The sequence below is a fragment of the Prunus persica genome, chromosome G6 (assembly GCF_000346465.2).
Source record: "Prunus persica cultivar Lovell chromosome G6, Prunus_persica_NCBIv2, whole genome shotgun sequence".
NCBI classification, from domain to species: Eukaryota; Viridiplantae; Streptophyta; class Magnoliopsida; order Rosales; family Rosaceae; genus Prunus; species Prunus persica.
The window spans coordinates 20,663,048-20,690,199 of NC_034014.1; the positions used below are offsets into that span (position 1 = coordinate 20,663,048).

At 37.4% G+C, this 27,152-nt stretch overlaps 2 protein-coding genes and 2 long non-coding RNA genes across 7 annotated transcripts; 3 read left to right on the forward strand and 1 right to left on the reverse strand.

The window, feature by feature from the left end:
• LOC18775483 (disease resistance protein RPM1) lies at positions 366 to 4,389 on the forward strand. 3 transcript variants are annotated; one of them, XM_020565552.1, is made up of 3 exons: positions 366 to 931; positions 1,338 to 3,849; positions 4,006 to 4,389. In XM_020565552.1, exons 1-3 carry the CDS (start codon positions 742 to 744, stop codon positions 4,022 to 4,024), a joined length of 2,721 nt encoding a protein of 906 aa, XP_020421141.1. In that variant the 5' UTR covers positions 366 to 741; the 3' UTR covers positions 4,025 to 4,389. The 3 variants fall into 3 exon arrangements, with proteins under 3 accessions (XP_020421141.1, XP_020421140.1, XP_007207557.2); XM_020565551.1 differs by having other exon boundaries at positions 840 to 3,849; XM_007207495.2 differs by having other exon boundaries at positions 840 to 3,845; positions 4,006 to 4,033.
• On the forward strand, positions 4,414 to 6,921 carry LOC109949564. Its single transcript, XR_002272016.1, has 4 exons — positions 4,414 to 4,994; positions 6,114 to 6,212; positions 6,304 to 6,371; positions 6,490 to 6,921. It is a non-coding gene; the product is annotated as an uncharacterized LOC109949564 (long non-coding RNA).
• On the reverse strand, positions 8,409 to 8,948 carry LOC109949565. Its single transcript, XR_002272017.1, has 2 exons — positions 8,870 to 8,948; positions 8,409 to 8,684 (listed from the first exon to the last, which is right to left on the reverse strand). It is a non-coding gene; the product is annotated as an uncharacterized LOC109949565 (long non-coding RNA).
• On the forward strand, positions 23,264 to 26,766 carry LOC18774446 (disease resistance protein RPM1). Of its 2 annotated transcripts, none has more exons than XM_020565553.1 (2): positions 23,264 to 26,284; positions 26,451 to 26,766. In XM_020565553.1, exons 1-2 carry the CDS (start codon positions 23,586 to 23,588, stop codon positions 26,467 to 26,469), a joined length of 2,718 nt encoding a protein of 905 aa, XP_020421142.1. In that variant the 5' UTR covers positions 23,264 to 23,585; the 3' UTR covers positions 26,470 to 26,766. The 2 variants fall into 2 exon arrangements, with proteins under 2 accessions (XP_020421142.1, XP_020421143.1); XM_020565554.1 differs by having other exon boundaries at positions 23,264 to 26,280.

A 27,152-nucleotide genomic window follows, 5' to 3' on the forward strand; every position in this document is an offset into this window, starting at 1 on the left:
CTTTTAAATTTTTCAGGACCCTAAATGGAACAATTTCCAGCAATTTATAGATTTGTTGTATTGTAGCTATTAAGTAATTCGGGTGAACATCCAATTAAAAACCAATTAATGATGAGTGAACAGCGTGCATATGTTAGCTGTTAATTTGTTTTTTCTTTTGTTGGCATTACCTGTTCAACCAATATTATATGTGGAGTAATCGATTCGAGTAACTTATTATATGTTAGAAAATGGACTTACCCATCACAGCACATGGAGTACACATCCTCACATGCATGGGAGAATGCCCAACAATTGTTTAATCAACGATTGTCCCAACCATGCTCATGCATAACATCGATTTCTAATTATTAATTGATAATGTCTCTCTCTCTCTCGAGGGCCGAGAACTCGGGGATTCCTTTTAGAACTTTTTTTATTTATTTTTTATTTTTTATGAAGTAATTCCTTTGAGAACTTGTGACCGACAAAATGATGAAAAGAGATGGAATCTACTTTTTCGAGTTTTCAGAGCAATAATAGAACCATAGCAAGATCTCTCTCTTCTAGTACATCTGAGCTGAGCCCCAACCCACCACCACACAATCGAATCTTATCTTCTCACATGTATTTTGATTTTTAAATTTTGTGTTTCATCCGGTTGATTGCTCTTCTAGAACCATAGCAAGATCTCTCTCTTCTAGAACTAATTATAGATGTGTATGTTTTGATTAAGCTAGTATATACCAAAATAAGGCCATAATGGCGTCAGTTACAGCAGACCTCTTCATTGGCAAATTTGTAGCAATTCTCGAGAGTGAAGCAGCCTCCATAGCCGGTGTTGATGATCAAGTTGATGAGATTAAGCTGGAGCTGGAATTCATGAAAGCCTTCTTAGCGGTTGCTGACGGGGGCAACAAAGCACACACACAAGTAGAGGAAGTGTGGATCACAAGCATGATTTCTAAGCAATAACTTCTGATCATCTCTTTCTTCTAGCAATAATAAATATATCATTTATTGCCTTACCCACCACCACACAATCGAATCTTATCTTCTCATGTATTTTGATTTTTAAATTTTGTGTTACATCCGGTTTATTGCTCCCCAGAATCAATTCTAGATGTGTTGTTTTGATTAAGCTAGTATATACCAAAATAAGGCCATTATGACGTCTGCTGCAACAGACCTCTTCATTGGAAAATTTGTAGCCATTCTAGAGAGTGAAGCAGCCTCCATAGCGGGTGTTCGTGATCAAGTTGATGAGATTAAGCAGGAGCTGGTATTCATGAAATCCTTCTTAGAGGATGCTGACGGTGGAGAGCAGGCACACACACAAGTAGAGAAAGCGTGGGTCGCAAGCGTTCGAGACTTGGCCAATGATGTTGAAAACACCATTGATGAGTTCATGTATCGCGTGTATGAGCAACGAAATGGTGGTCGATTTTCCAGGTGGTTCCACAAAACCATTCACTTTCCAAAGCATCTTTGGTATAAGCGTCGAATAGCCAACAAGTTACAGAAAATCGCGGTGGCGATTAGAGCTATTCCAGAGAGAAATCAGAGATATCATGGTGCTGCAGCTGTAGAAGTAAAAAGTACTTCTGAGGATACTCGAAGATGGGTACGGAACCAAGCGGAGTCTTCTCTTTATCAGAAGGAGGATGAACTTGTCGGGATTGAAGGCGATAAGAACATGTTACTGGGATGGCTGATGGATGAAGCGAAGCACCAAATTGTTGTGTCCGTGGTCGGGATGGGAGGATCAGGGAAGACAACTCTAGTTGCAAGAATCTTCAAAGATGACATTGTAAAGAGAGATTTCGAATGCTATGCATGGATTACTGTTTCCCAGTCTTATGTGATTGAAGACTTACTTAGAAGATTGATAAAAGAATTCCACAAAGGAAAGAGGGAAGAGGTCCCTGCAGACATAAATGCCATGAGTTATAACGAATTGCTGGAGATTTTGGTGAACTACTTGGAGACTAAAAGGTACCTAATTGTATTGGATGACGTGTGGGATGTCCACCTTTGGGACAAAATAAGGTTTTCATTTCCAGATAAACAACTTGGAAGTCGAGTCATGCTTACAACTCGAAGAGAAGACATAGCATCCTCTTCTTTTGGAGTTGAAAGCCATGTTCACAAGATTCAACCGTTGGAAAGGGGTGATGCGTGGGAGCTTTTCAGCATGAAAGCATTCTCGAGTTATCAGAACAAATCTTGTTCACCTGAACTTTTGCCTTTAGCTCGGGAACTTGTGGAAAAGTGTGAAGGTCTACCACTCGCGATCGTAGCCTTAAGTGGTCTCATGTCTTCTAAGAAGTCACTTAAAGAGTGGAGCACAGTCTACAACAGCTTAAATTGGCATCTAACAAACAATTCTTTGTTAGAACCTATGAAGATGCGCATCTTGTTGTTTAGTTTTAATGATTTGCCATACCGATTGAAGCAATGCTTTCTCTCTTGTTCACTTTTCCCTGAAGATCATGTGATCGTAAATAATAGGCTCATCACATTGTGGATCGCTGAAGGATTTGTTGAACATGTCGAAGGGCTCACGCCAGAAGAAGTTGCAAATAGCTATCTTATGGAACTCATTTTTCGTAACATGCTACAGCAAAGGTTTCTAGGATCCCTCCCAGCATGTAAGATGCATGATCTTTTGAGGGAGATTGCTCTGTCTATAGCAAAAGAAGAAAAGTTTTGCGTTGTACATGATGGGGGTGAAATAGTAGAAGAAACTGGGGCACTCCGTTTGTCAATTCAAACAACTAATGGAGAAATTAGATCATGCACAGGTATATCACGGTTTCGTTCGTTTCTTGTCTTTGCCACTAGCGTATCCTCATTCTCTTTCCCAAATAAATTACCTTTTGACCTTAAATTGTTGAAGGTTCTGGATTTGGAGGATGTCCCAATTGATAATCTACCAGACAATCTAACGTCCTTATTCAATTTAAAATATTTAAATTTGAGTGGAACTCCAATTACTGAGCTTCCAGAATCCATTGGACAGCTCCGCAACCTTCAGACCTTGAACATCAATCTGACAAAAATAGAGGCACTTCCAAGAGGGATTTCCAAGTTGCTAAACTTACGCCATTTACTTGTGAGCAGGTCCATTTATGGAAAGGCAATTGGGGTAAGAATACCATCAAGTATTAGTAAGATGAAGAAATTGCAAACTTTGGCATATATTGAATCAGAAGGAAATATTATTAGACTTATTGGAAGTATGACCCAACTTACGTTCCTTGGCATTACAAATGTGAAAGAAAGAGACGAGGAGGACCTTTGTGCCTCAATTCAAGAGATGAAGGTCCTTTCCCGCTTGTTTTTATCTGTAGCTGATGGAGAGGAATTTCTTCGAGTTGACGCATTGTCTTCACGGACTCCCTACCTTGATAGACTTGAATTGGTCGGCAAACTGGAAAAGGTACCACATTGGTTTTGTTCACTCCACTCTCTCGCATCTTTGAATCTGTCTGGGTCCAGACTTGAAGAAGATTTACTACCTCATATTGAAGCATTGCCCTCTCTACGTTCTCTTTGGCTTCGTAATGCCTCTGTTAGGAAGGAGTTATGTTTCAACAGAGGCTTTGTGAAGCTTCGGCATTTGTGGGTTTCGGATCTCGCATTATTAAATAAGATAACTATAGAAAAAGGGGCGATGCCAAATCTCGAGTTCATAAGAATTCATGATTGCTTGACATTAGAAACATTGCCACAAGGTATTGAGGACCTTACTAATCTACAAGTATTCAGATTTGATAATGTTTCAGAGAAGTTTAGAGAGTCCATAAAAGAAGGAGGTGTGGATCATCCAAGGATGCTACTCGTCGATGAGAGATGTAAGAAATATGCGTAAGTATCTTATATCCTTTCCTAAACTTAATGATTTGGAATATTGCACTTGTGTTCAAGAAATTGTTCTCGTTCACATCTCTGTTAATGGATGTAAAGCCATATAGATTTTTTGTTAATTACAATATTGCTTTTGTCTTTTTATATATTTTGCAGAAACAAGTCCTGGGATTGAAGATTTTACCCATGAGTTTGGGGGTGGGAACTTGTTCGTCTTGTTTTGACCCCAAGACTGATCTAGATTGGCTTCTTATTTGCTCTTTTGAAAATCAAACAATACCCAAGTTGATGTTCTTAAAATTGCAGTTGATGTTTTTGTGTGTGTTTTAATTTGCATGTAATAAAATTCGAGTTTGCATCTGTCACTTCAACAATTGGCAGATGTATGTCGATGATTAGCTTTTAAGATTTGGACCATGGATTCTTTTATATTCGGCGTGTTTGTACCTTCTTCTATGTTAATTGTGTTTGTATTTTCAGGTTTTTTTCTTTGTACTTTCAGATTGGCTAATTAAATAATACAGAATCTTAATTGCTTTCCATGAGAAGTTCTATAGCACAGGAATGTCAATGTAGCGGTATCTCACATCAATTACGCATTATTATATGAGGATACTAAAACACATTACAATGCGTGATTGATTTGAAATACCGCAATAATAACATCCATAACATAGGTAAGTTTTTCATCGCCCTTATCAATCCTATTGAGTAACCTGTTAGAATCTTCTCTCCAAAGCCGGCTCTTCTGCGTCAGTTGACCTCCCCCTCCCCCTCCCCTCTTTTCTCCCCCAACTGTGACAAGGACGAGCTCAAATTTTTGATCTTATCTATGGAATGAAATGTAGTTTTTATTATTTTTTAAATCAAACAAAACTACATACATTTAAAACTTGTTTGACAAAGAAAATAAAAAGACATTCGTTTTAGGCACTAACCGCTTCCACGTGGAACCGTACGTGGGGGGCTAATAACGGTTTTAACCGAAACTCCAAGGACTCCAATTTTTCTCACACAAACACTCTGTTTTCCCTCTGATCTCTCTGCCTCTCAGAGCCGTGAATGAAGAATACGACGTCATAGTGCTCGGAACTGGCCTCAAAGAATGCATTCTCAGCGGCCTCCTCTTTGTGGATGTTCTCAAGGTAAAGCTTATGTAAATGGATAACATATAAAATTGTAGCTTCCTTATGGTAAGGTTATTGTCTAACAAATCTAACCTACTGCTACACAGTATGACGTACTTTTTTTCTATGATGTTGATATGATCCCCAAAGTATCAAGAATTAATGATGCATATATTTCTTCCTATTGTTCTTTGATTTCTTCTTTGATTCATTTTCTCTTTTTGCTTAAGATTGTATATGTTGATAGGCTGTCATGTTAATTTGTTTGTCCGTAAATATGTGATTAGGTTCAGTCACTCATATGGGCTAGCAAAGTGAAAAAAAAAAAAGCTCGAGGAAACCATATACAAAAGGTTGTGTAAAATAGAACTATTAATATTATATAGATATAATAATAAAAAATTCAAAAATAAATATAACATACAAAATCCAAAAAAAGAAAGGAAACACATGCACTAGCACTACAATTCAAACATGCATGAATACTGTCTGGCTTTCTTGTTTTACTTTCTTTCTTTTTTCCTTCTACATATTTCAGCCCCAATGAGTTTTACTCCTTTTGTGTGTGGTTGAGGCAATTATATACAATACGCTTTCTGTCTTTGGCTACCTAAAAAGTCAAGAATGAGCCATGCCTTTTGGTATTACTGAAACTGATACTGTGTTCAGGATTTCAGATTCTCCATTCGATTGGCTATTCCTTATAATTATGTACATGTATTTTGTTATTTAGAGAGAGAGAGAGAGAGAGAGAGAGAGAGAGAGAGAGAGAGAGAGGGAGGGAGAGAGGCAAGTGTACAAACTAGAATAAGTGATATCTCTCTAGCAATCCAAGCCTTGAGTGTTGGTCATTTGAGCTGCAAATCTTGGTCTCTGGCTCTGGTCTTTTACAAAATCCGGCTGTTTCCTTTTTGTGTAACTTCTCAGAAACAGAGAAGATGATCTTCTAAGAATTAAGTAGGACTTTCAAAACCAATTTTTCAATTTGATCTCTGCGCTACATAAAATATAAAAAATTAATACCTCTGCTGCGATGTTTCTTGTATTTTTACTTGTATGTGTATGCATTATTCACATTTGCATTGTCACATTATGGATTTAGTTTTGAAGTGAGAATCTTACTTGGATTTCTCGCAGACCACCTATGTAATTCAGCACAACCTACTACCATCTAGTTTTCTACAAGCACAAGCTCTTGAGATGAAATCAAATTTATCATATGAGTTATCCCCTAGGGTAAGTTTCAATGTTACTTACTATATATGAGATCACTGTAGGTTAGTTGGTTGAGCTTTGATTTTGTTTACTTCTCATTTTGTATCTCAAGGCTAAAAAGTTGGAAGATTGGTTCATCCTTTGCGTTAAAAAGACCTAAAGAAACCCAGCTACTTCTATGTAAGGCATCTTGGTTCTAATTATTTATTTATGTTTTTGTGATTTTTTTGTAGTGTTTGTCAACTTTGTGAGATTCTTTCGGGGTTAACTGCAATTTTTGTGATTCTTTTAACCACAGCAAGCTGCAAAATTGTGAGTTGGAATCACAAGGAAAGCTTGTAAAAATTGAAATGGTGTTGGAGCTCATTTTGCTGTTAAGCCATTTGTCTGTGTTAGATGTGCGTGGGCTGCTGCATGTTGGTGCTCTAGGCTAATTATTTTGGGACTTTGATTCCAAGAAAATAATGAAGTTTCCCGAGATCCTTCATAGAAAATATAAGTTGCCTGATCGCCGAATCAAATGAGAAATTTGTTCTTGATCATTGCCAATTATAAGGATGTCATCGACATAAATGAGCAGAACCAAATAGATGCCTTGTTAATTGTAAACAAAGAGTGTGTAGTCACATTTGGACTCATGAAATCCAAGCTGCAAAAGATATTCAGAGAATCATTGAAACCAAGTTTGTGGAGCTTGTTTCAATCCATATAGACTACGCTTCAATTTACACACATGAGATCGAAATTGTTGATCCACAAAGCCAGTAGGTTGTTTCATAAACACATCTTCATAGAGATTTGCATGTAGAAACGCATTTTATACATCAAGTTTGTGAACCTGCCATCTATTGCTCACGGCCAGGCTAAGGACAAGACGAATGGTGCTATGTTTGACCACGAGATTGCAGGTTTCACTGTAGTCGATACCTTGTTGCTGATGGAGACCATTGGCAACAAGTCTGGCCTTGTATCTCTCTATTGATCCATCTGCTCTCTTCTTTACTTCGAACACCCACTTATTTGGAAGCAAATTCATATGAGGCTGATAAAGAACTAGCTGCCAAGTACCATTATGTTGCAAAGCATTAAATTCCTGAGCCATTGCATGTCTCCATTCCTCCTGTTTCGTTGACTGACTAAAACAAGTAGGTTCAATGCATTAGTATCCATAATAACATGTAGAGCATATCTGGGATTGGGTTTTGGAACACCCAACTGAGACTTGGTCGCCAAAGGATGATGAGAAATAGCTTGAGAAACCTGCGGGACAATATCTTCATTTATTGGCTCATTAGGAGTTGGGAAAGGAGTAAGTGTTGGAGTGGGAGAAGGAGATTGATTTAATTGCACATCGTCAGGCGTGCAATGAGGAAGTGGAGGTGAAGTAGGATTGTTTCTTGTAGGCAACGAAACATAACCTGATGGCAAATTGAATTAGTTGTTTCTGGAAAAGTAAACAAAATTGCAGAATCAAAATTGGCACCTGTGTGTTCGACGCTTCCCTTGGAAGATGTGAGTTCCTAAAATGGAAAAACGTCCTTATCGAATAGGACATGGCGAGACAAATAAATGCGTCTTGTGGATAAATTCAAACACTTATACCCTAATGGTTAAGAGAATATCCTAAGAATACACAAGTTTTTTTTATTTTGGTTGTAATGTATATTTATTATATGGAGTGAGCTAGGGAAAACACCTACACCCAAAGACTCGAAGCATGTCATATGAAGGAGTTTTATGAAACAATTTTTCAAAAGGAGACATATGGTTTAGCACACGTGTGGGAAGGCGATTTATGAGATAAGTGGCAGTTTGGCAGGCTTCTAGCCAATAAGAGGTAGGAATGTGAGCATGGTTAAGCATGACAATAGCAGTTTCAACGAGATGATGATGTTTCCTTTCTACAAGGCCGTTTTGTTCTGGATGTTTAGTAATTCCATGTTTTGCCAAAAATTATTGAAAGGCTAGTTTTGTGTACTGGCCTCCTTCTTCACATTGAAGAGCTCTTATTGAGGTGTTGAGCATTTTTTCTATTTGTTTTTTAAATTTGATAAAAATATCAAATACTTCATATTTTTGTTTCATGAGAAATATTCTAGTGTATCGAGAGAAGTCATCAACTAAAAGAAAATAATAAAGAAAGCCATGAACTGAAACAATTAGTGAACTCTAAACATCGGAGTGTACAAGAGCCAATGGAGATAAAAACACAGAATCTGAAATTGGAAATGGTAATTTAGTGCTTTTACCTAAAGGACATGAAGAACAAAAAGGTACATGAGAGGAGCCACTAATTGGCACTTTATTATTTGAAATCAAATTCTTTATTATTTCACTAGCTGGATGGCCTTGGAGAGAATGCCATTTTTGAATTGAGACACGAGTTCCTATGAAAGCAGAAAAAGATTGATTGGAAAATCCCCCGCTATTTGTGAATGGATATAATCCATTCTAACACCTTCCTTGGAAAAACGTCTTCTGTGTCTTGAGGTCCTTCACAAAAAAACAATCAAGAAAGATGAGAATATAGCAATTATTGTCGGAAGTGAAACGATGAACGAAAATCAAATTTGTAGAAGCAAAATGGCAAAAGCGTTTTTGGTAGAAAATAAAAACAGAAAATAGAAACGGGACCTAGAAAACGTTACCAAACGACTCATAAGTTGTAATTGACTTACCAAACGACTCATAAGTTGGAATATGTATGAATATTGAGCTGCACGTAAAGTAGATGAGACACAGCATTTAACGAGGTTCGGCTATGCCTACGTCCTCGGAGAGCAGCAGCAGTAACTTTTTCACTATATAAAATAATAGGGCTACAACTTTAGAGTTTACAATATGTGAGGCTCACTGAATTTTCTCTTTCTTTCTTCTTTTTCTCTTCTTTTCTTTCTTCTTTTCTCTTCTTCTTCTCTCTTCTTTTTCTCTTCTCCCCTTTCTTTCTTTTCTCCGTTGGTCACACTCCCCTTTACAATTGGTATGCCTATTTATAGGCTAATGTTTAGGCAAAATACAGGGAAGGGAAGGTTCCTGGAAGATGCAAGGAAACTTTCTGAATTGATAAATACAGGGAAGGAAAGTTCCTGGAAGATGCAAGGAAACTTCCTGAATTGATAAATACAGGGAAGGGAAAGTTCCTGGAAGATGCAAGGAAACTTCCTCTGTGGGCTCCACCTTCAAACTTTTACAACACTCCCCCTTGGAGACCACAAATGATATGGAATATGCCTCGTTAAAAACCTTGCCAGTAAAAACCCAGTGGGACAAAAACTGTTCGAAGGGAAAAAGAGTACATAATCACGTGTAACACAAAATTCTGTGTATATTGACGCGCGTGCGACACTGCCTCGTTAAAACCTTGCCAGGAAAAACCCAGTGGGATAAAAACCTGGACGAAGGAAAAAGAGTACAGTGTGTAAGGGTCTGTATTGACAGCACGCTCCCCCTGATGCTTGGCAAAATATCTTTAAGCCATACTGTTGATCATCTGTCTGAATATCATAGTTGACACTGCTGCTGTGAGTCAATAGTGTATGAAGGTCTTTATTAATACCATGCTCCCCCTGATGAATATCTCCCCCTGAAAACTTCATGACTAGCTTTTTCCAGTAAGCGACCATAGAGATTTCCTGAGTCCGCATATCTTAGAACACTTGGGCTATTTATAAGTTCACTAAAAAATATGCCCGTATATGGTGTTATGCTTAGATAGCATCAAATATACCTCACATCATCCCAAAATGATGGTGATGGAGTTGAGCCCTATTTGGAAAATATGATGTCCGGTCCAATATACTTCCGCAAAATCATTAAAGTGTCCAACGGATAATCCTCATAAAAATACTTCAATATTTTCTTAGTATAAGCAAGAATCTCGTTGGCATAATGCTCGATCCTTAAGTCGAGACAAATATTTCGTGAATTCTGCAGAAGCTTTAATGTGTTGCAATCACATTATAATCAATGTACTCACTGAGGTAATTTATGCATATTAATATTGAGTACAAATTTTGTGCTTCAAGCACATGCCCTTTAGGGACTTGCTTTATGCAATGTCAATCCTCTCAACGGATTTTGTTTTAAAGGGATTAAACTTTATGACACATTATATAGCTTTAACACAGCTATTTATACATCTTTAGGGAATCGCTTCTGGCGATATGCTCCGTGCATTTAATAACCCTTAAAGATAATATGTTGGTCTCCGTAATTGTGTAATAAGGGGGGCACAATTGAATCTGTAAATATGGAGAAAACCCAACATTCCTTGTTTCTGCCAGAAACAGTGTGTCATACAAAGTAGATATATTTCCTTTTATTCCGAACATCCAAGTATAACTTTCAGTATTAACAAATTTTGGGGTTCGTATTGTGGGTTTGTTCTTTCACGTTCATTCTCATTTATAATGGAATTACCTCGTTCCATTTTGGCCAATGATATTGTCGACATTTAATAATTGAACGTGGTTCCAATCAACACAGCCCATTGATGATTTGAGTAGCTACTCCAAAATCAAAAATTGTCATTCATCAATTCATGATCTCACAATTCTCATGTGCATGCGCATGCATCAATTATAAGCATTCCTTTGCTTTTGGGTACCCAAGCCACTTCATGGGGCTTTTATTATGTGAGAATGTGGATTATAACCTCCATTGGAGCGTTATTTTACATAGGGCGTGGAAAATCTCCATTTAGGGAGTTGGAACATTTAGAACCCATATATCTGTCATGCTGCAGGCATGCCACAGATTAATACATACATGTCAATTAATTTCTGGGACCTTAACCCATATTATGGGACTTTAACCCATATAATTTGCTACGCATTAGGCGTGCATAATATCAATATTGACATGTCAAAGGATTGTCCTTTCGGGACTTCAATCCATATCATTTGCTACGCAATAGGCGTGCATCATATTGATCACTGCTATACCCATATTCTGTTCTTATGGGACTTTAATCTGTGCAGTGTATTATCAATGTATCCAACTTGCAATCTGTAAAATTTGCGTTAATAATTCATGGATACATACAAGTCATTCTTTTGGAATGGACTTATCTCCCCATTTGGTTACCTTTCAAGATAAAATATCAAATAGGTATATAAGCATAAAATAACACAAGTATTGCTTACATCCTTAGGTGGGAGAAACTTTTCTCAAGTATCATTCAAGCTCATATCAGCCCAGTAAATATAATGTAGCGCTTGATGATCTAGTTATATCCTGCAAGAGCAAAAATCACAACTCTTTTGCCTCTGTCAAAACAAATAACCCTCATAGTTAGGATTACTTCATGGATTCATTCTTCAGATGTTCATTCTAAAGAAATAAAATCTCTTATGAACAGAGAGTTATAAAAAGAGAAAAAATGCAAAAATAATGTGATATTGATTGCAAGAGAAGGTAAGCAATCAGGGAAGGAAGCTGGTGGGAGCAGACAATAAGCTTTCATATCTCCTAGTCTAGAAGGACTCCCGGAGATTAGAGTATAAGATCGCCTTCACAGTTTCCTAATGTAGTGGAAACGTGATCAGGGATAGTCTTGCTTCCTGAATGGATGATCAGAGATAGTCTTGCTTCTCAGGCATATTGAGTGCTCACTGATAAGAAAAATAAGTAGATATCGTATCACTAAGTATGGAGTAACCTGGATGTCTTTTGCAAAGAAAAATTTCGTTAGTAACACATTTATACACAAATACAATGAATAGGTAGAACCGGTAAATTTCAAATTAACCATAAGAAAATTGCGAGATTCTCGGGATACTTTTGAAAAAGTAGCTCCGTGAAATCCGTAAAGCAAGATCAGCTTTGAAAATAATACTTTGAAAAACGCCGAAAGTGCCGACAGGCATTATTAGAGGCCACGTGAAGTTTTGGACTCTGGGAAAGAAAAAGATAATATGGGGATTCGAGAAGACATTGGAGTCCTGAAAAGTTGCCACATTTTCGTCTATAGATATTGCCTTTGCAAACTGCGTTTCAACTCAATTTCCTTCATTTTCTGAACCTTTAGTTTTTTCTAAGACTTTCTTCGAAACCTTCTTAAAAAAATGGCTTCCTCTTCTTCCTGCCCAAATTATTTCAATTTAAATGATGCTCCCACAACAACCAGTGACGCCCAAGTTTGGCGTCCATCCTTTGTATCCAAAAATCGTCATCTCACAGTTAATGATTCTGTGATGATGAATGATGCTACTACTGTCATAGTAGCTAGGAATTTCATTACTCCAATGGATGAAATGTTGTTGACAGGGAGATCAGAGGAAGAGGCTATTGATGACTCAATGGCTTTTAGCATTCAGAGTGCTGCTTCTGTTTCTAACATGGCTGATCGTTTGCGTGCTAGAGCAAACGAGGTTGAGAAGCTGACAACTGAAAATTCGTCTCTTCAAAGAATGCTTCATGAGTCTCAACAGGAGGTTGAGAAACTTAAAGGAGAGAATAATTCCTTGTTGAAACTGGTGAGTTCGTACTCTGTTGATACACTGAGAAGGCTAGACATGCTGCAGGTCTCCAATGAAAGAATTTTGGGAGACCACGAGAAGCTCATGGCTAAGCTTAAGAGGCGCCGTCATCTTCCTGCAGAGGCTTCCAGAACATAATGTAATTTTTTATAGATTTCACAGGGCCTGCACCTTTATTGCAAGTGGAAAAAATCTATCTGTTGTATGTTCCTGTAATAATAATTGCGCACATTCTTAAACTTGCACCTGTGGTTTTTACGTCTTTTCAAAATGACGGTTTGGAACCTTGTGCCTTATAGGTTCAAATAACCACATTGTCTCTCCCAAATTGCATGGTAGCCCGGAACTTTTGGCATGGGCACAAACTCAGAATTTATTTGCCCTTTTCAAATGGACATGAAATGTGAATTGAGTAAAAGTCATGATAATATCGCAATATAGTAGTGAAGAGCATTAACTACTATATACCCACAACTTCAAGTTTAGGATCTCTCATATATTTGGATCCATGGGCTTCCGGCTCAGATATAACAAAATATGTAGGGAGTCTCAATTCATTATTTGAGGTTTATATTGATATTATCCATTTCGCGGTGTATTCTTAACAACCGGAATTCACAAAATATATTTCTTCCTTGAGGTGTCGATTATAACAAAATCGAACTTTAAATTCATCATCTTCTTATGCCAAAGAAATATGTGACATACCACAATTTGCAATAATACCTCAAGGGTTGTCCATTTAATTGTTGGAACTTCAGGTTCTCAACACTGTTAAATTTTGAACTTCAGGCCAAAGCCACATATTCTCATGGTATGGACATTTTTACAATTTTCTGTACATATTTCGGGACTTCAAGCCCTTACATAATTGTCCATATTTTGAGGAACTTCTGGCATCTCATTTAATTGCTCATCCATGAGTTTAAGGAATTGCAGGTTCCCTTTTGTATATAATGACGGTTTACCCAAAATGGTTAATATTTATGCATACGTCACTATTCATGTGAATAGTACTATTCATCAAGTCATGAATACGTATCTATTCATCTGCCAATACAGTTATCATCAATGTGTACGGTACTATGAACCAATACGGTACTGTTACATCATTAAGGAACTCTAGGTCCTTATTTACATGTCAGGAATCAAGGACCTTTAAGTCCAATCACATGTTTACAAATACAGTACCGGTGAGACTGCCAGCTCTCATTTTAATATCATCATCAAGGATTTTCAAGTCCTGATGTAATTGTATGATGAGGATCAAGGAACTTCTGGTCCTGATCTGCATACTGGAAAAACTCATCATACAGCACAATTAATCCATAAAATAAATTGCTGATAAATAAATTACTGGTATGGACGATAAACCCGCACCACACTTTAAATAAATGTAAATGTGCGGTAAATTAAATTCATAAAGTTAAGGTGCTTGTATGGGCATTAATTCTGCTCCATACATTTAAATAAAAGTAAAGGCGTGGACGATAAACCCGCACCACCCTTTTAAATAAATGTAAATGTGCGGTAAATTAAATTCATAAATTAAGTTGCTTGCTGTATGGACGTTAATCCCGCACCATACTTTAAATAAAATTAAATGTGCGGTAAAGTAAATTGTGCTTGTATGGGCACTAATTCTGCTCCATACATTTAAATAAAAGCAAAGGCGTGGACGATAAACCCGCACCACCCTTTTAAATAAATACTGTTGTATGGGTAATAAACCTACACCATACAGTAAATAAAATAAATATGCGGTAAAATAAATTTGCGATAAAGTAAAGGTGCATGTATGGGTAATAAACCTACACCATACAGTAAATAAATGTGGGGTTAAAACCACCACCGAATAAAATAAGAAAAAGTTAGTATTAGTAACGGTCTCCCACTGATAATATGTTTAGTATTACCAAGGGTCCATTTTTGTTAGTGGTTAGTAGTATAGATAATAGTGCAGCAAAAAAATTATACCTGAGAGCTTCTCGTGCTGATAACGTGTTATAAAAATAACCTGGAATATGTATGAATATTGAGCTGCACGTAAAGTAGATGAGACACAGCATTTAACGAGGTTCAGCTATGCCTACGTCCTCGAAGAGCAGCAGCAGTAACTTTTTCACTATATAAAATAATAGGGCTACAACTTTAGAGTTTACAATATGTGAGGCTCACTGAATTTTCTCTTTCTTTCTTCTTTTTCTCTTCTTTTCTTTCTTCTTTTCTCTTCTTCTTCTCTCTTCTTTTTCTCTTCTCCCCTTTCTTTCTTTTCTCCGTTGGTCACACTCCCCTTTACAATTGGTATGCCTATTTATAGGCTAATGTTTAGGCAAAATACAGGGAAGGGAAGGTTCCTGGAAGATGCAAGGAAACTTCCTGAATTGATAAATACAGGGAAGGAAAGTTCATGGAAGATGCAAGGAAACTTCCTCTGTGGGCTCCACCTTCAAACTTTTACAACACATTGGAATTTTTAGTTCTATTTTGGAATTCCCCAGGATTCATGTTACTTAGAAAATATTGTTGTCTTCTTTAGGTATGAATCCTACAGATTTTTTTTTTAAATTCTGTCAGTAACTACTTTATTTTTCTCCTAAATTTAACGAGTGCTGCTATTTTCACTCACCTGTCTTATTTTCCCACCTATTATATCTTCAAAATTTTAAAGACAAATTTATCCCTTTATAAAATGATTTTTAAAGACTTAAGAAAAAAAACATTAAAATCAATTTAAAAAATGAGAAAAAGATAGTAAAAAAAATACTAAAAAGATTAACCCCACCTCACCCCATCATCTGTTCCGCGCACCCTTCCTTCTTCTCTATTTTCCCTCTTTGTTTCTTTAATAGTCACCGCCCCACCACAATCAAAAGATACCAAGCAGATCCACCCCCAAATTTTCAGTATTAATAATATGAAGGGACTTTTAACTGAGATTTGAATCAGCCCAGCAATTCTAGGCTCTCAAAGTCTGCACCTCTCAACTGAGAGAGAGAGAGAGAGAGAGAGAGAGAGAGAGAGAGAGAGAGAGAGAGAGAGAGAGAGAGAGAGAGAGAGAGAGTAGCATCTGGGTTGAGTTGTGTGGCTAGGGTGCTGGGCTGTAGGAGGTAAGTTTGATGGGTGGGGTGTGATGAAATTGGTGGGGAGGGGATCGGGTAAAACCATAGTATGAAATATCGATAATATCGAAGAAATATCGATAATATCGAAGAAATATCGAGGATATTTCGGTTTTTTCGAATCACGGATATTTCGGAACATATCTATGTACATATCGTATAAATATCGACAATATCGACGATAATATCGAAAAATATCGATGTCGATAATTTCGCTCACATTTCAGCAATATTTTGTCAAAATATCAGTGTAATATAGCTAAAATATCGAAAATATCGATGTAAAGGAAAAAAAGAAAAAAAAAAGGGAAAAATGGGAGAAAAAAGCACAATGAACCCCTCTCATTTTACTCCTCCAACACCTTAACCACCATATCACTTATGTTTTTGTGATAATATGCTCAAATATTTATATTTATATGGGTGACATGTTAACAATTACATGCAAAACTATTTTGGGGATTTATCATTTGATGACTACTCTTCACAATACACTTACTCTACACATAGAGATGATGAAGTTAGTGAAAAATTTGAACCTCATAGGAACTCTATGTGGTACTAAGTCACTCATGTATCTTACCATACAATGTATAAAGTGTAAAATATTGTAGTAAATCATTATATATAAATGATTATGGTATGTTTAATCTTTTTTCAATAATTACTACATATTTTTTATACTCATAGTGTTTGCCCGCTTGCTGTATAATCAACTTAAATCAGTTAAATTCATCATGCAATGCATTTCCTTCTAATTTTTTGTGATAAACTAATAGATAATTGACTAAATAAACATGCTCCAAAGTTTCAATAAAAATTTCCAAGTTTTTCTTACAATTTCCCTAGTTTTTATTCAATTTTTATCTATATCGATAATATCCCGATATTTCTATTGAAATTTCCATGTTTTTGGACTACCGATATTTCCGATATCATCGATATTTTAGACTTTGGGTAAAACAGAGAGAAATAGTTTTTTTTGGAGTACTTTATATTGTTTATTAATTAATTAATAATATATTATTATTTACTTGGTAGGTGGAAAGATAATGGGTATTTTAGGAATAGTAATGAGTGAAAAGATGAGATTGTGTTTTTTTAAATTTATATGGTAAGTTAAAAAATAAAATATAGGAGTGGAAATAGCAGCACTCATTTAAAAATTTCTGAATTCGTCACTGGTTACAGTAATAATAAATAAATGCACCGACCAACCTGTTTTGGACAATAAACAACTAATTAACCATGATGTCCTTTTTCCTTCTCAAATGCACCTACCTTTCCAAAGTATCTACCACCATTACTTTATGCCAGCCATCATTACGTTCGATCCCATTCCAACATTATTATTTAAGAATTAACATTAAATAATTATATTTGACTCCATCATATTTTCTAATTATAATATAGTAATTACTCCTTTCGTGATAGCCACTCTTCTAAGATATACGAATTCCTGTCAGTTTTATTTGGCTGCTTATTTGTAAGAGCATCTCATGTTCATATATTAAAAGACAAGACCCGTGATGATAGGAAAAATGAGTTGAACTACTACCCCAAGATATAATGACTATCATGAGGATTAGGTAACGTGGTTAGCTAATATGATTTATCTAATCGCTTCTAATAAGGTTTTTCTGTGCAGGGAAGGTTAGATTTTTTTTTTTTTTTCCAAAGTCAGAAGATAGAAACGTGAATTGGATTGTTAGACGTTGATTTCTCTTCTTTAGACAATTGATAAATTTAGTCGTAGTGTCCTTCTGAAATGCTTGTAAATAGCTTGATTTACTACAAAAACACCTGCTCCATCATTGATCTTAAATCATTACATATAGAGTGCGAATGGAGTTCTTGTGGAGGCTGGGTAGTTTTTTAAAATATTTTATTTTTATAAATAAAATTTTTAATTATTTCATTTGTAAATATGTAATAAATTTTTAAATTTATTTAAATAGAGTGTATTGGAAGTATTTCTGGTAATCAAATATGATGAAATAGAACGAGTTGTAAAAATAACAACACTCTTATTTATATATATTTTTCAAAAAACCACCGACTTATCTTATTGTAATTTGTTGTAAAGTTTTTGTGTGGAGCCCACTAACTATTCATTTGGAGACTTTTGGTAGAGTTTGTCGGCAACTTCTTCTTACTGCACACTCACGAGAGTTGCACCAATCTGCCTATAAATAGGCAACCTGCAAAGTTAAAAAGAAGAGAAGATAGAAAAGAAAGGGAGAAACGGAAAGAAAGAAAGAGAAAGGAGGAAAGAGAAGAGGAAAGAGAAAGGAGGAAAGAGAAGAGGAAAGGGAAAGGGGGAAAGGAGGAAAGAGAAGAGGAAAGAGAGTCAGGCAGAGAAGAGGAAGGGAAGGAAGAAATAGGGTGAGTGAGCAGAGAGAAAATTCAGTGAGCCTTACATATTGTAAACTCTAAAGTTGTAGTTCTATTATTTTATTTAGTGAAAAAGTTACTGCTGCTGCTCTCCGAGGACGTAGGCATAGCCGAACCTCGTTAAATGCTGTGTCTCATCTACTTTACGAGCAGCTCTGAATTATCGCACATATCCCAGGTTATTTTTATAACATAATTGACTTATTGAGAGAGCACTCCCATTGATCGTGCTTAGAGCTCCACTCACTTGAAATCTTATTGTTTTTTTTTTTTTTTAATAGTAAAGATGAACTTTCATTAATAAAGACCAAAAAGAGGTCAAAGAAGCACCGAGACTACACAACCAGTCAAACGGCATTAACAAGAAAAAGAAACCAAAGCGACAAGAAAAGGTAAAACTAAAGAAAAGCTACAAGGGAAAGTAAAATAAAAGAGGAAAACACAGCACAGCCAACGAACAACATCACATATTTTTTTTACTTGGTAACTGGTTCAGGTTGTGGGCTTCGAGGAAATTGATCTTATAATATTCAAGAGTAGGCAAGTGGATTCCAACAAAAAAAGAGACAAGGCAAGTGGATTCCAAACAAACAAAAAAAGAGTAGGCAAGTGGAGCATCTGGAATTTGATCTGAAAAATCCGCGAGCAATCCTTATCAAAAAGACTTTTATGAAATGAAAGTAGTATTATTAATAATATTTTCAGTATTATTGGTTATGAATAAAATAATTAACAAAATAATATTATCCCCTATTGCAAGTTGCAAGTGGTCCGAATGGAAAGTAATAGTTAAAGAAACGGATTCCATTCTACCTCAAATCATTGGAAATTCGTACCTATTTGAGATTTAAAAATAATTTTTTACTTATTAATATAGCTGTCAACATTTAATTAGTTGAATGGGATCCATTAGTGACTGGGATCATAGAAGATTGTCTCACACCCCCAATTTGGTACTATTTATCGCTTCCGCTAGAGCAAAATAGATATACATCTTTTCTTCCTGGCTTTGGGATATATAGATAGAGAAATAAATTTTTATTGATAAGTTGGGTTTAATTCTCCGATTTCTATTTAACACGTTTGTCATTGAATAAAAAAGAAAAATCTTGCAAACATATTTCAAAAACCATGTTGTTACAAACAGTCATTAAGGGCAAATGTAATTGCTACAAATATATTACATAAACCATTATTGGACAAATACATTTACTACAAATGTATTACATGAAAGGACCAGCCCCGAATTTTCTCAAAACTCGAGACGAACCCTTTGGAATTCCTGACATCACCCCGATGCCAGGCCCACTTACTAAAAACCGAGACTTCCTGCCGAAATTTCGGCAGAGTCTCCCCTATAAATTGGACATTTCCCAAAAATTTCAACCTGCATAAAAACGCATTTAATATTCCCAATTGGCAGCATGCACAATATAATTTCATGCAATTCACACAAATGGCCTTCGGCCTTCCAATAATTCTTAACTAACTACCAAACAAATCAAATACCAATTATGACTAGCATTTAGTCTGCGGCTGCACCTAATAACCTTAGGCTGCCTACGTACCCTCCTTGAGGGATCAAGCCACACGTAGTTCTTCCCTAAAACTCAGTTCCACACTTGGGCGATGCCTTATTTCATTTCTCGGTATTTCATGGAATCTCCCCATACGCCGGTACAACCAACGCCACGTATGGGGCCTGTCAACACGCCGGATAACCTACGCCACGTGCGACCATGCCATACTATCATAATATCTCCCCATACGCCGGTACAACCAACGCCACGTATGGGGTCTGTCTCAACGCCGGATAACCTACGCCACGCGAGACCTGCACATCATATCACATAACTCCCCATACACCGGTACAACCAACGCCACGTATGGGGCCTGTCCCAACGCCGGATAACCTACGCCACGCGGGACCTCAATATCATATCATAAAGCTCCCCATACGCCGGTACAACCAACTCCACGTATGGGGTCTGTCGACACGCCGAATAACCTACGCCACGTGCAACCTCAACATAATATTACATAGCTCCCCATACGCCGGTACAACCAACGCCACGTATAGGGCCTGTCCCAACGCCGGATAACCTACGCCACGCGGGACCTAACTTTCACTTGGTGGTACTTGTAGTGGATCCAACATCCGAGGAGGTACCTAAAGTAGTGCGTATAGCACTCCAAACTGACACTTTAGACTCTGTTGTACCCTTGTACAACCATATATAATTATAGTTATATAAATTAATTCTAATATTGTGTAACCCTCCACAATCATCTAGCACCCGATAATCCCCCCTAGAAAGGTGAGATTACTCCGGGAGACTCACGGTCAACCAAGGATCAAACTACTCTAACCCTGGTCAACCGGACCTGCAAAACCCACGACCTCCAATTTCCGATCCGGAAGTCCCTATGGGTTCTACCAGGTATAGGACACTTGTCCTGCAAGTTTGGTTCAGATCGGACGGTCGGATTGCTCACGATCGCACGATCTGACGGTTAATATAAAATATAGACTTAAAATTATTATTCGGAACATCCGGGGCTCCGATTCACGATCCGTGAATTCCTACACGATCCTAGAAATACCTAGATTAACATATATTAAATTTGGGACCATCCGACGGTCCCAACCTATCAAACCCGGATAACGCATAATATGCGATTATCCGTTCGATAGTCAAACGACGTCCGAATTGAGATCCGCGAAATCCTACGCACTCGTGACAACCTAAGGATCTCATCGGAACACATCGCTACTTTTCTACAGTGCCCACGCGCCGCCGCACGCTCCGGCAACGCGTGGGTGCCCAAAGCGATAACGCTTCGCCGGAAAATCTCAACATCTCGGCTCCAAACTCCTACCCTAGGTATAACACCCTATTTGGAGCCACTTTTGTTCTTGGACCTATCCCAAAAAGTGGCCGGAAATGGCCGATCACGGCGGCCGAAGTTTCGGCCGATTTTCAATTCGAAAATTGAGTTGCTTAGCTAAGAATCGATCTAATCCTACCCAACCATCAGCTAGAGCAGCTCGAGAGGTTCAAAATCCATATCTGGGTCGACGGATTTGGTGGCCGGAGGAGGAAGATCGACGGCGTTGAAGTTCCGGCGACATCCGGGCGAAAATCGCCATTTTTCGGCGGCTGGAGCGGCGGCCGATGGCGGGGATGGGCTGGGTCGTGACGCCGAGGTCGAGCCGGTTCTTTTGACACCGGCCCCGTCCGCAGCCGCGGCCGGTGGCCGGAGTTACGAAGAGAGAGAGAGAAGAGGCCGACGGGAGAGAGAGAGGAGTCGCGAGAGAGAGAGAGAGAGAGAGAGAGAGAGAGAGAGAGAGAGAGAGAAAACCAGATTTTTATAAAAAATCTCATTTCGAAATATTTACGATTGTGCCACTGGGCTTCTCTTGACCATATCTCTCTCGTTACAACTCCGATTCGAGCCCACTACGTGTCTATGAACTCGTCTCAGTACGACCTATCCAAAAATATAAGTCGCGGTCCCAAACTCTCTCCGGTTAAAAATATGACTAAAATACCCTTAAATAATTAAATAATTAAATGAGGGTAAAATTTGGGGAAATTTGGGGTCGGGGTGTTACATTACACAAACCAGTATACTTGTTCTACTGATAATGTTTGTGATACAAACCTGTTGTATAGGTATAGTTGGATATTCTACCTGTCCTACAGACTTAGGTTGGTTCATAATCTTTTTCACTACAACAGCAAGTAATCTTGAAAAATAAACCTTATAAGCCTAAGGTTCAGGTACATCAACCAATACTAATAAACGGGAAGAAAAAACGCAATCAAATTTTACCTACAAACGACAAATATGAAAAATAAACCTTTCCTTACATACCTTCACTGTAGTTATGTGCCAAGTCAACTATTTTCCACCCCATATTCAACACTCAAACTACCTCCATGACACATGAACCTAACGAAAAAAAAAATAGATAAGTTGAATACTTCATAGCAAACCTAACGGAAAAAAAAAAAAAAAAAAATCTGACTGTAACACAAGTAATTCAATCCTAATTTGGAATTTGTGAAAATCTTCATTAAGGAAGTCAAAAATCAGCAGAGACTGGGATAGAACGACCATGATTGTAGGAGACAAGCAGATTGTTGGGAGGGGTCGGTTTTATTTGCCTTTTCTATTTAATGGCACTAGAAGTAAATATCTTAAAAAGGATGGACAAAGGCATTGCTTACGTGTCCATTGGATTGTTTGGTGGACTGCTATTGAGGAGCCAAAATTGACGTACTTCATCCATTGTATCTTAATGAAAATGGATACCCCTAAAGATTATTAATAAAAGTACACTTATTAAAAAAAAATGAAAGAAAGAGAGGAGCTCGATGAGGAGGAAGACGAGAGAGGCTCTAAATTCTTCAACAAGAAGAGAAGTTTCTTTTATGAAGTTGAAAGCATTGCTCAAAATGTAATTGAGAGCTTGTGAATATGGTATTTTGTATAGGATGTTGAAGGATTAAGTGTGTAATTGGTGGATTTTGGGCTCTAGATGGCTATTGTTAAACTCCATGGATATGTTAGTGTACTGCTTTTAAATTTTTCATGAATAATTTCCAGCAATTTATAGATTTGTTGTATTGTAGCTATTAAGTAATTCGTTTCTTTGGTAAAATATGTAGTTTCATCTCTAAGTTCTTTTGATTCCTATTCAATTAGGTATAATTGTATCTTTGTGGAATTTGACAACTTTTTTGTGTGTGTCCGAAATCAAGTTTCATTGTGAATATCCAATTAATGATGAGTGAACAGCGTGCATATGTTAGCTGTTAATTTGTTTTTTCTTTTGTGGCATTACCTGTTCAACCAATATTATATGTGGAGTAATCGATTCGGGTAACTTATTATGTGTTAGAAAGTGGACTTACCCATCACAGCACATGGAGTACACATCCTCACAGCAATTGTTTAATCAACGATTGTCCCAACCATGGTCATGCGTAGCATAGATTTCTAATTATTAATTGATAATGTCTCCCTCTCTCTAGGGCCGAGAACTCGGGGATTTTTGCCATCCCTAGGTAATTCCTTTTAGAACTTTTTTTTTTTTTTTGATGATGTAATTCCTTTGAGAACTTGTGATCGACAAAATGATGAAAAGAGATGGAATCTACTTTTTCAGAGCAATAATAGAACCATAGCAAGATTTCTAAGCAATAATTGATCATCTCTCTCTTCTAGTACATCTGAGCTGAGCTCCAACCACCACCACCACAATCGAATCTTATCTTCTCACATGTATTTTTGATTTTTTAATTTTGTGTTTCATCTGGTTGATTGCTCCCCAGAATTAATTCTAGATGTGTTGTTTTGATTAAGCTAGCATATACCAAAATAAGGCCATTATGGCGTCAGTTTCAGCAGACCTCTTCATTGGCAAATTTGTAGCAATTCTCGAGAGTGAAGCAGCCTCCATAGCGTGTGTTCGTGATCAAGTTGATGAGATTAAGCAGGAGCTGGTATTCATGAAATCCTTCTTAGAGGATGCTGACGGCGGAGAGCAGGCACATACACAAGTAGAGAAAGCGTGGGTCGCAAGCGTTCGAGACTTGGCCAATGATGTTGAAAACACCATTGATGAGTTCATGTATCACGTGTACGAGCAGCGAAATGGCGGTCGATTTGCCAGGTGGATCCACAAAACCATTCACTTTCCAAAGCACCTTTGGTATAAGCGTCAAATAGCCAACAAGTTACAGAAATTCTTGGTGGCGATTAGAGCTATTCCAGAGAGAAATCAGAGATATCGTGGTGCTGCAGCTGTAGAAGGAAAAAGCACTTCTGAGGATATTCGGAGATGGGTGCAGAACCAAGCGGAGTCTTCTCTTTATCAGAAGGAGGATGAACTTGTCGGGATTGAAGGCGATAAGAACACGTTACTGGGATGGCTGATGGATGAAGCGAAGCAGCAAACTGTTGTGTCCGTGGTCGGGATGGGAGGATCAGGGAAGACAACTCTAGTTGCAAGGACCTTCAAAGATGACATTGTAAAGAGACATTTCGAATGCTATGCGTGGATTACTGTTTCCCAGTCTTATGTGATTGAAGACTTACTTAGAAGATTGATCAAAGAATTCCACAAAGCAAAGAAGGAAGAGGTCCCTGCAGACATGAATGCCATGAGTTATAACGAATTGTTGGAGATTTTGGTGAACTACTTGGAGACTAAAAGGTACCTAATTGTATTGGATGACGTGTGGGATGTCCACCTTTGGGACAAAATAAGGTTTTCATTTCCAGATAAACAACTTGGAAGTCGAGTCATGCTTACAACTCGAAGAGAAGACATAGGATCCTCTTCTTTTGGAGTTGAAAGCCATGTTCACAAGATTCGACCGCTGGAAATGGGTGATGCGTGGGAGCTCTTCAGCATGAAAGCATTCTCAAGTTATCAGAACAAATCTTGTTCACCTGAACTTCTGCCATTAGCTCGGGAACTTGTGGAAAAGTGTGAAGGCCTACCACTCGCGATCGTAGCCTTAAGTGGTCTCATGTCTTCGAAGAAGTCACTTAATGATTGGAGCAAAGTCTACAATAGCTTAAATTGGCATCTAACAAACAATTCTTTGTTAGAACCTATGAAGAGCATCTTGTTGCTTAGTTTCAATGATTTGCCATACAGATTGAAGCAGTGCTTTCTATATTGTTCCCTTTTCCCAGAAGATCATGTGATCAGGAATAATAGGCTCATTAGATTGTGGATCGCTGAAGGATTTGTTGAACATGTCAAAGGGGTCACACCAGAAGAAGTTGCAAAGGGCTATCTTATGGAACTCATTTTTCGTAACATGCTACAGGAAAGGTTTGTAATAGCCCACCCAGCATGTAAGATGCATGATCTTTTGCGAGATATTGCTCTGGCTATAGCAAACAAAGATAAGTTTTGCGCTGTACATGATGGAAGTGAAACAGTAGAAGAAACTGGGGCACTCCGTTTGTCAATTCAAACAACTAATGGAGAAATTGGATCATGCACAGGTATATCACGGCTCCGTTCATTTCTCGTCTTTACCACTGGCGTATCCTCATTCTCTTTCTCAAATAAATTACCTTTTGACCTTAAATTGTTGAAGGTTCTAGATTTGGAGGATATCCCAATAGATAATCTGCCAGACGGAGTAACGAGCTTATTCAATTTAAAATATTTAAATTTGAATGGAACTCTAATTAAGGAGCTTCCAGAATCCATTGGACAGCTCCGCAACCTTCAGACCTTGAACATCACGGGGTCAAAAATAGAGGCACTTCCAAGAGGGATTTCCAAGTTGCTAAACTTACGCCATTTACTTGTGGGTGGGTTCATTTCCAGAAAGGTAATTGGGGTAAGAATACCATCAAGTATTAGTAAGATGAAGAAATTGCAATCTTTGTTCTATATTGAATCAGAAGGAAACATTATTAGACTTATTGGAAGTATGACCCAGCTTACTTTCCTTGGCATTACAAATGTGAAAGAAAGAGACGAGGAGGACCTATGTGCCTCAATTCAAGAGATGGAGGTCCTTTCCTGCTTGTATTTATATGTAGCTGATGGAGAGGAATTTCTTCGAGTTGACGCATTGTCTTCACCGCCTCCCTACCTTGATAGACTTAGATTGGTCGGCAAACTGGAAAAGGTTCCACATTGGTTTTGTTCGCTCCACTCTCTCACATACATGCATCTGCAAGGGTCCAGACTTGAAGAAGATATACTACCTCATATTGAAGCATTGCCCTCTCTACTTTATCTTTCCCTTATTAATGCCTCTGTTAGGGAAGAGTTATGTTTCAACAGAGGCTTTGCGAAGCTTCGGCATTTGTGGTTTTATGATCTCGCATTATTAACTAAGATAACTATAGAAAAAGGGGCGATGCCAAATCTCGAGTTCTTAAAGATTCATAGTTGCTTGACATTAGAAACATTGCCACAGGGTATTGAGCACCTTACTAAACTGCAACGATACAGATTTGATAATGTTTCAGAGAAGTTTAGAGAGTCCATAAAAGAAGGAGGTGTGGATCATCCAAGGATGCTACTCGTCGATGAGAGATGTAAGAAATGTACGTAAGTATCTTTTATCCTTTCATTGACTTTCCTAAACTTAATGATTTGGAATATTGCACTTGTGTTCAAGAAATTGTTCTCGTTCACATCTCTGTTAATGGATGTAAAGCCATATAAATTGTTTGTTAATTACAATATTGTTTTTGTCTTTTTATATATTTTGCAGAAACAAGTCCTGGGATTGAAGATTTTACTCATGAGTTTGGGGGTGGGAACTTGTTCGTCTTGTTTTGACCCCAAGAGTGATCTAGATTGGCTTCTTATTTGCTCTTTTGAAAATCAAACAATACCCAAGTTGATGTTCATAAAATTGCAGTTGATGTTTTTGTGTGTGTTTTAATTTGCATGTAATTAGCCCGTATGTGGCGACTACAATGTTGATATGATTCATTTTCTCTTTTTGCTTGAGATTGTAATACGTTGATAGGCTGTCATGTTAATTGGTTTTTCCGTAAATAATGTGATCTAGCTAGGTTCAGTCACTCATGGGTTAGCAAAGTTATAAATAAATAAAAATTAAAAAAAACAAAAACAAAGCTCTAGGAAACCATATTTGGAGTAACATACAAAAGCTCGTGTAAAATAAACCATTAATATTATATAGATATAATTTAAAAAATTCAAAAATAAATATAACATACAAAATCCAAAAAAATAAAAATAAAAAGTAAAGGGAACACATGCACTAGCACTACAATTCAAACATGCATGAATATTGTCTGGCTTTCTTGTTTTACTTTCTTTCTTTTTTCCTTCTACATATTTCAGCCCCAATGAGTTTTACTCCTTTTGTGTGTGGTTGAGGCAATTATAGACAATATGCTTTCTGTCTTTGGCTACCTAAAAAGTCAAGAATGAGCCATGCCTT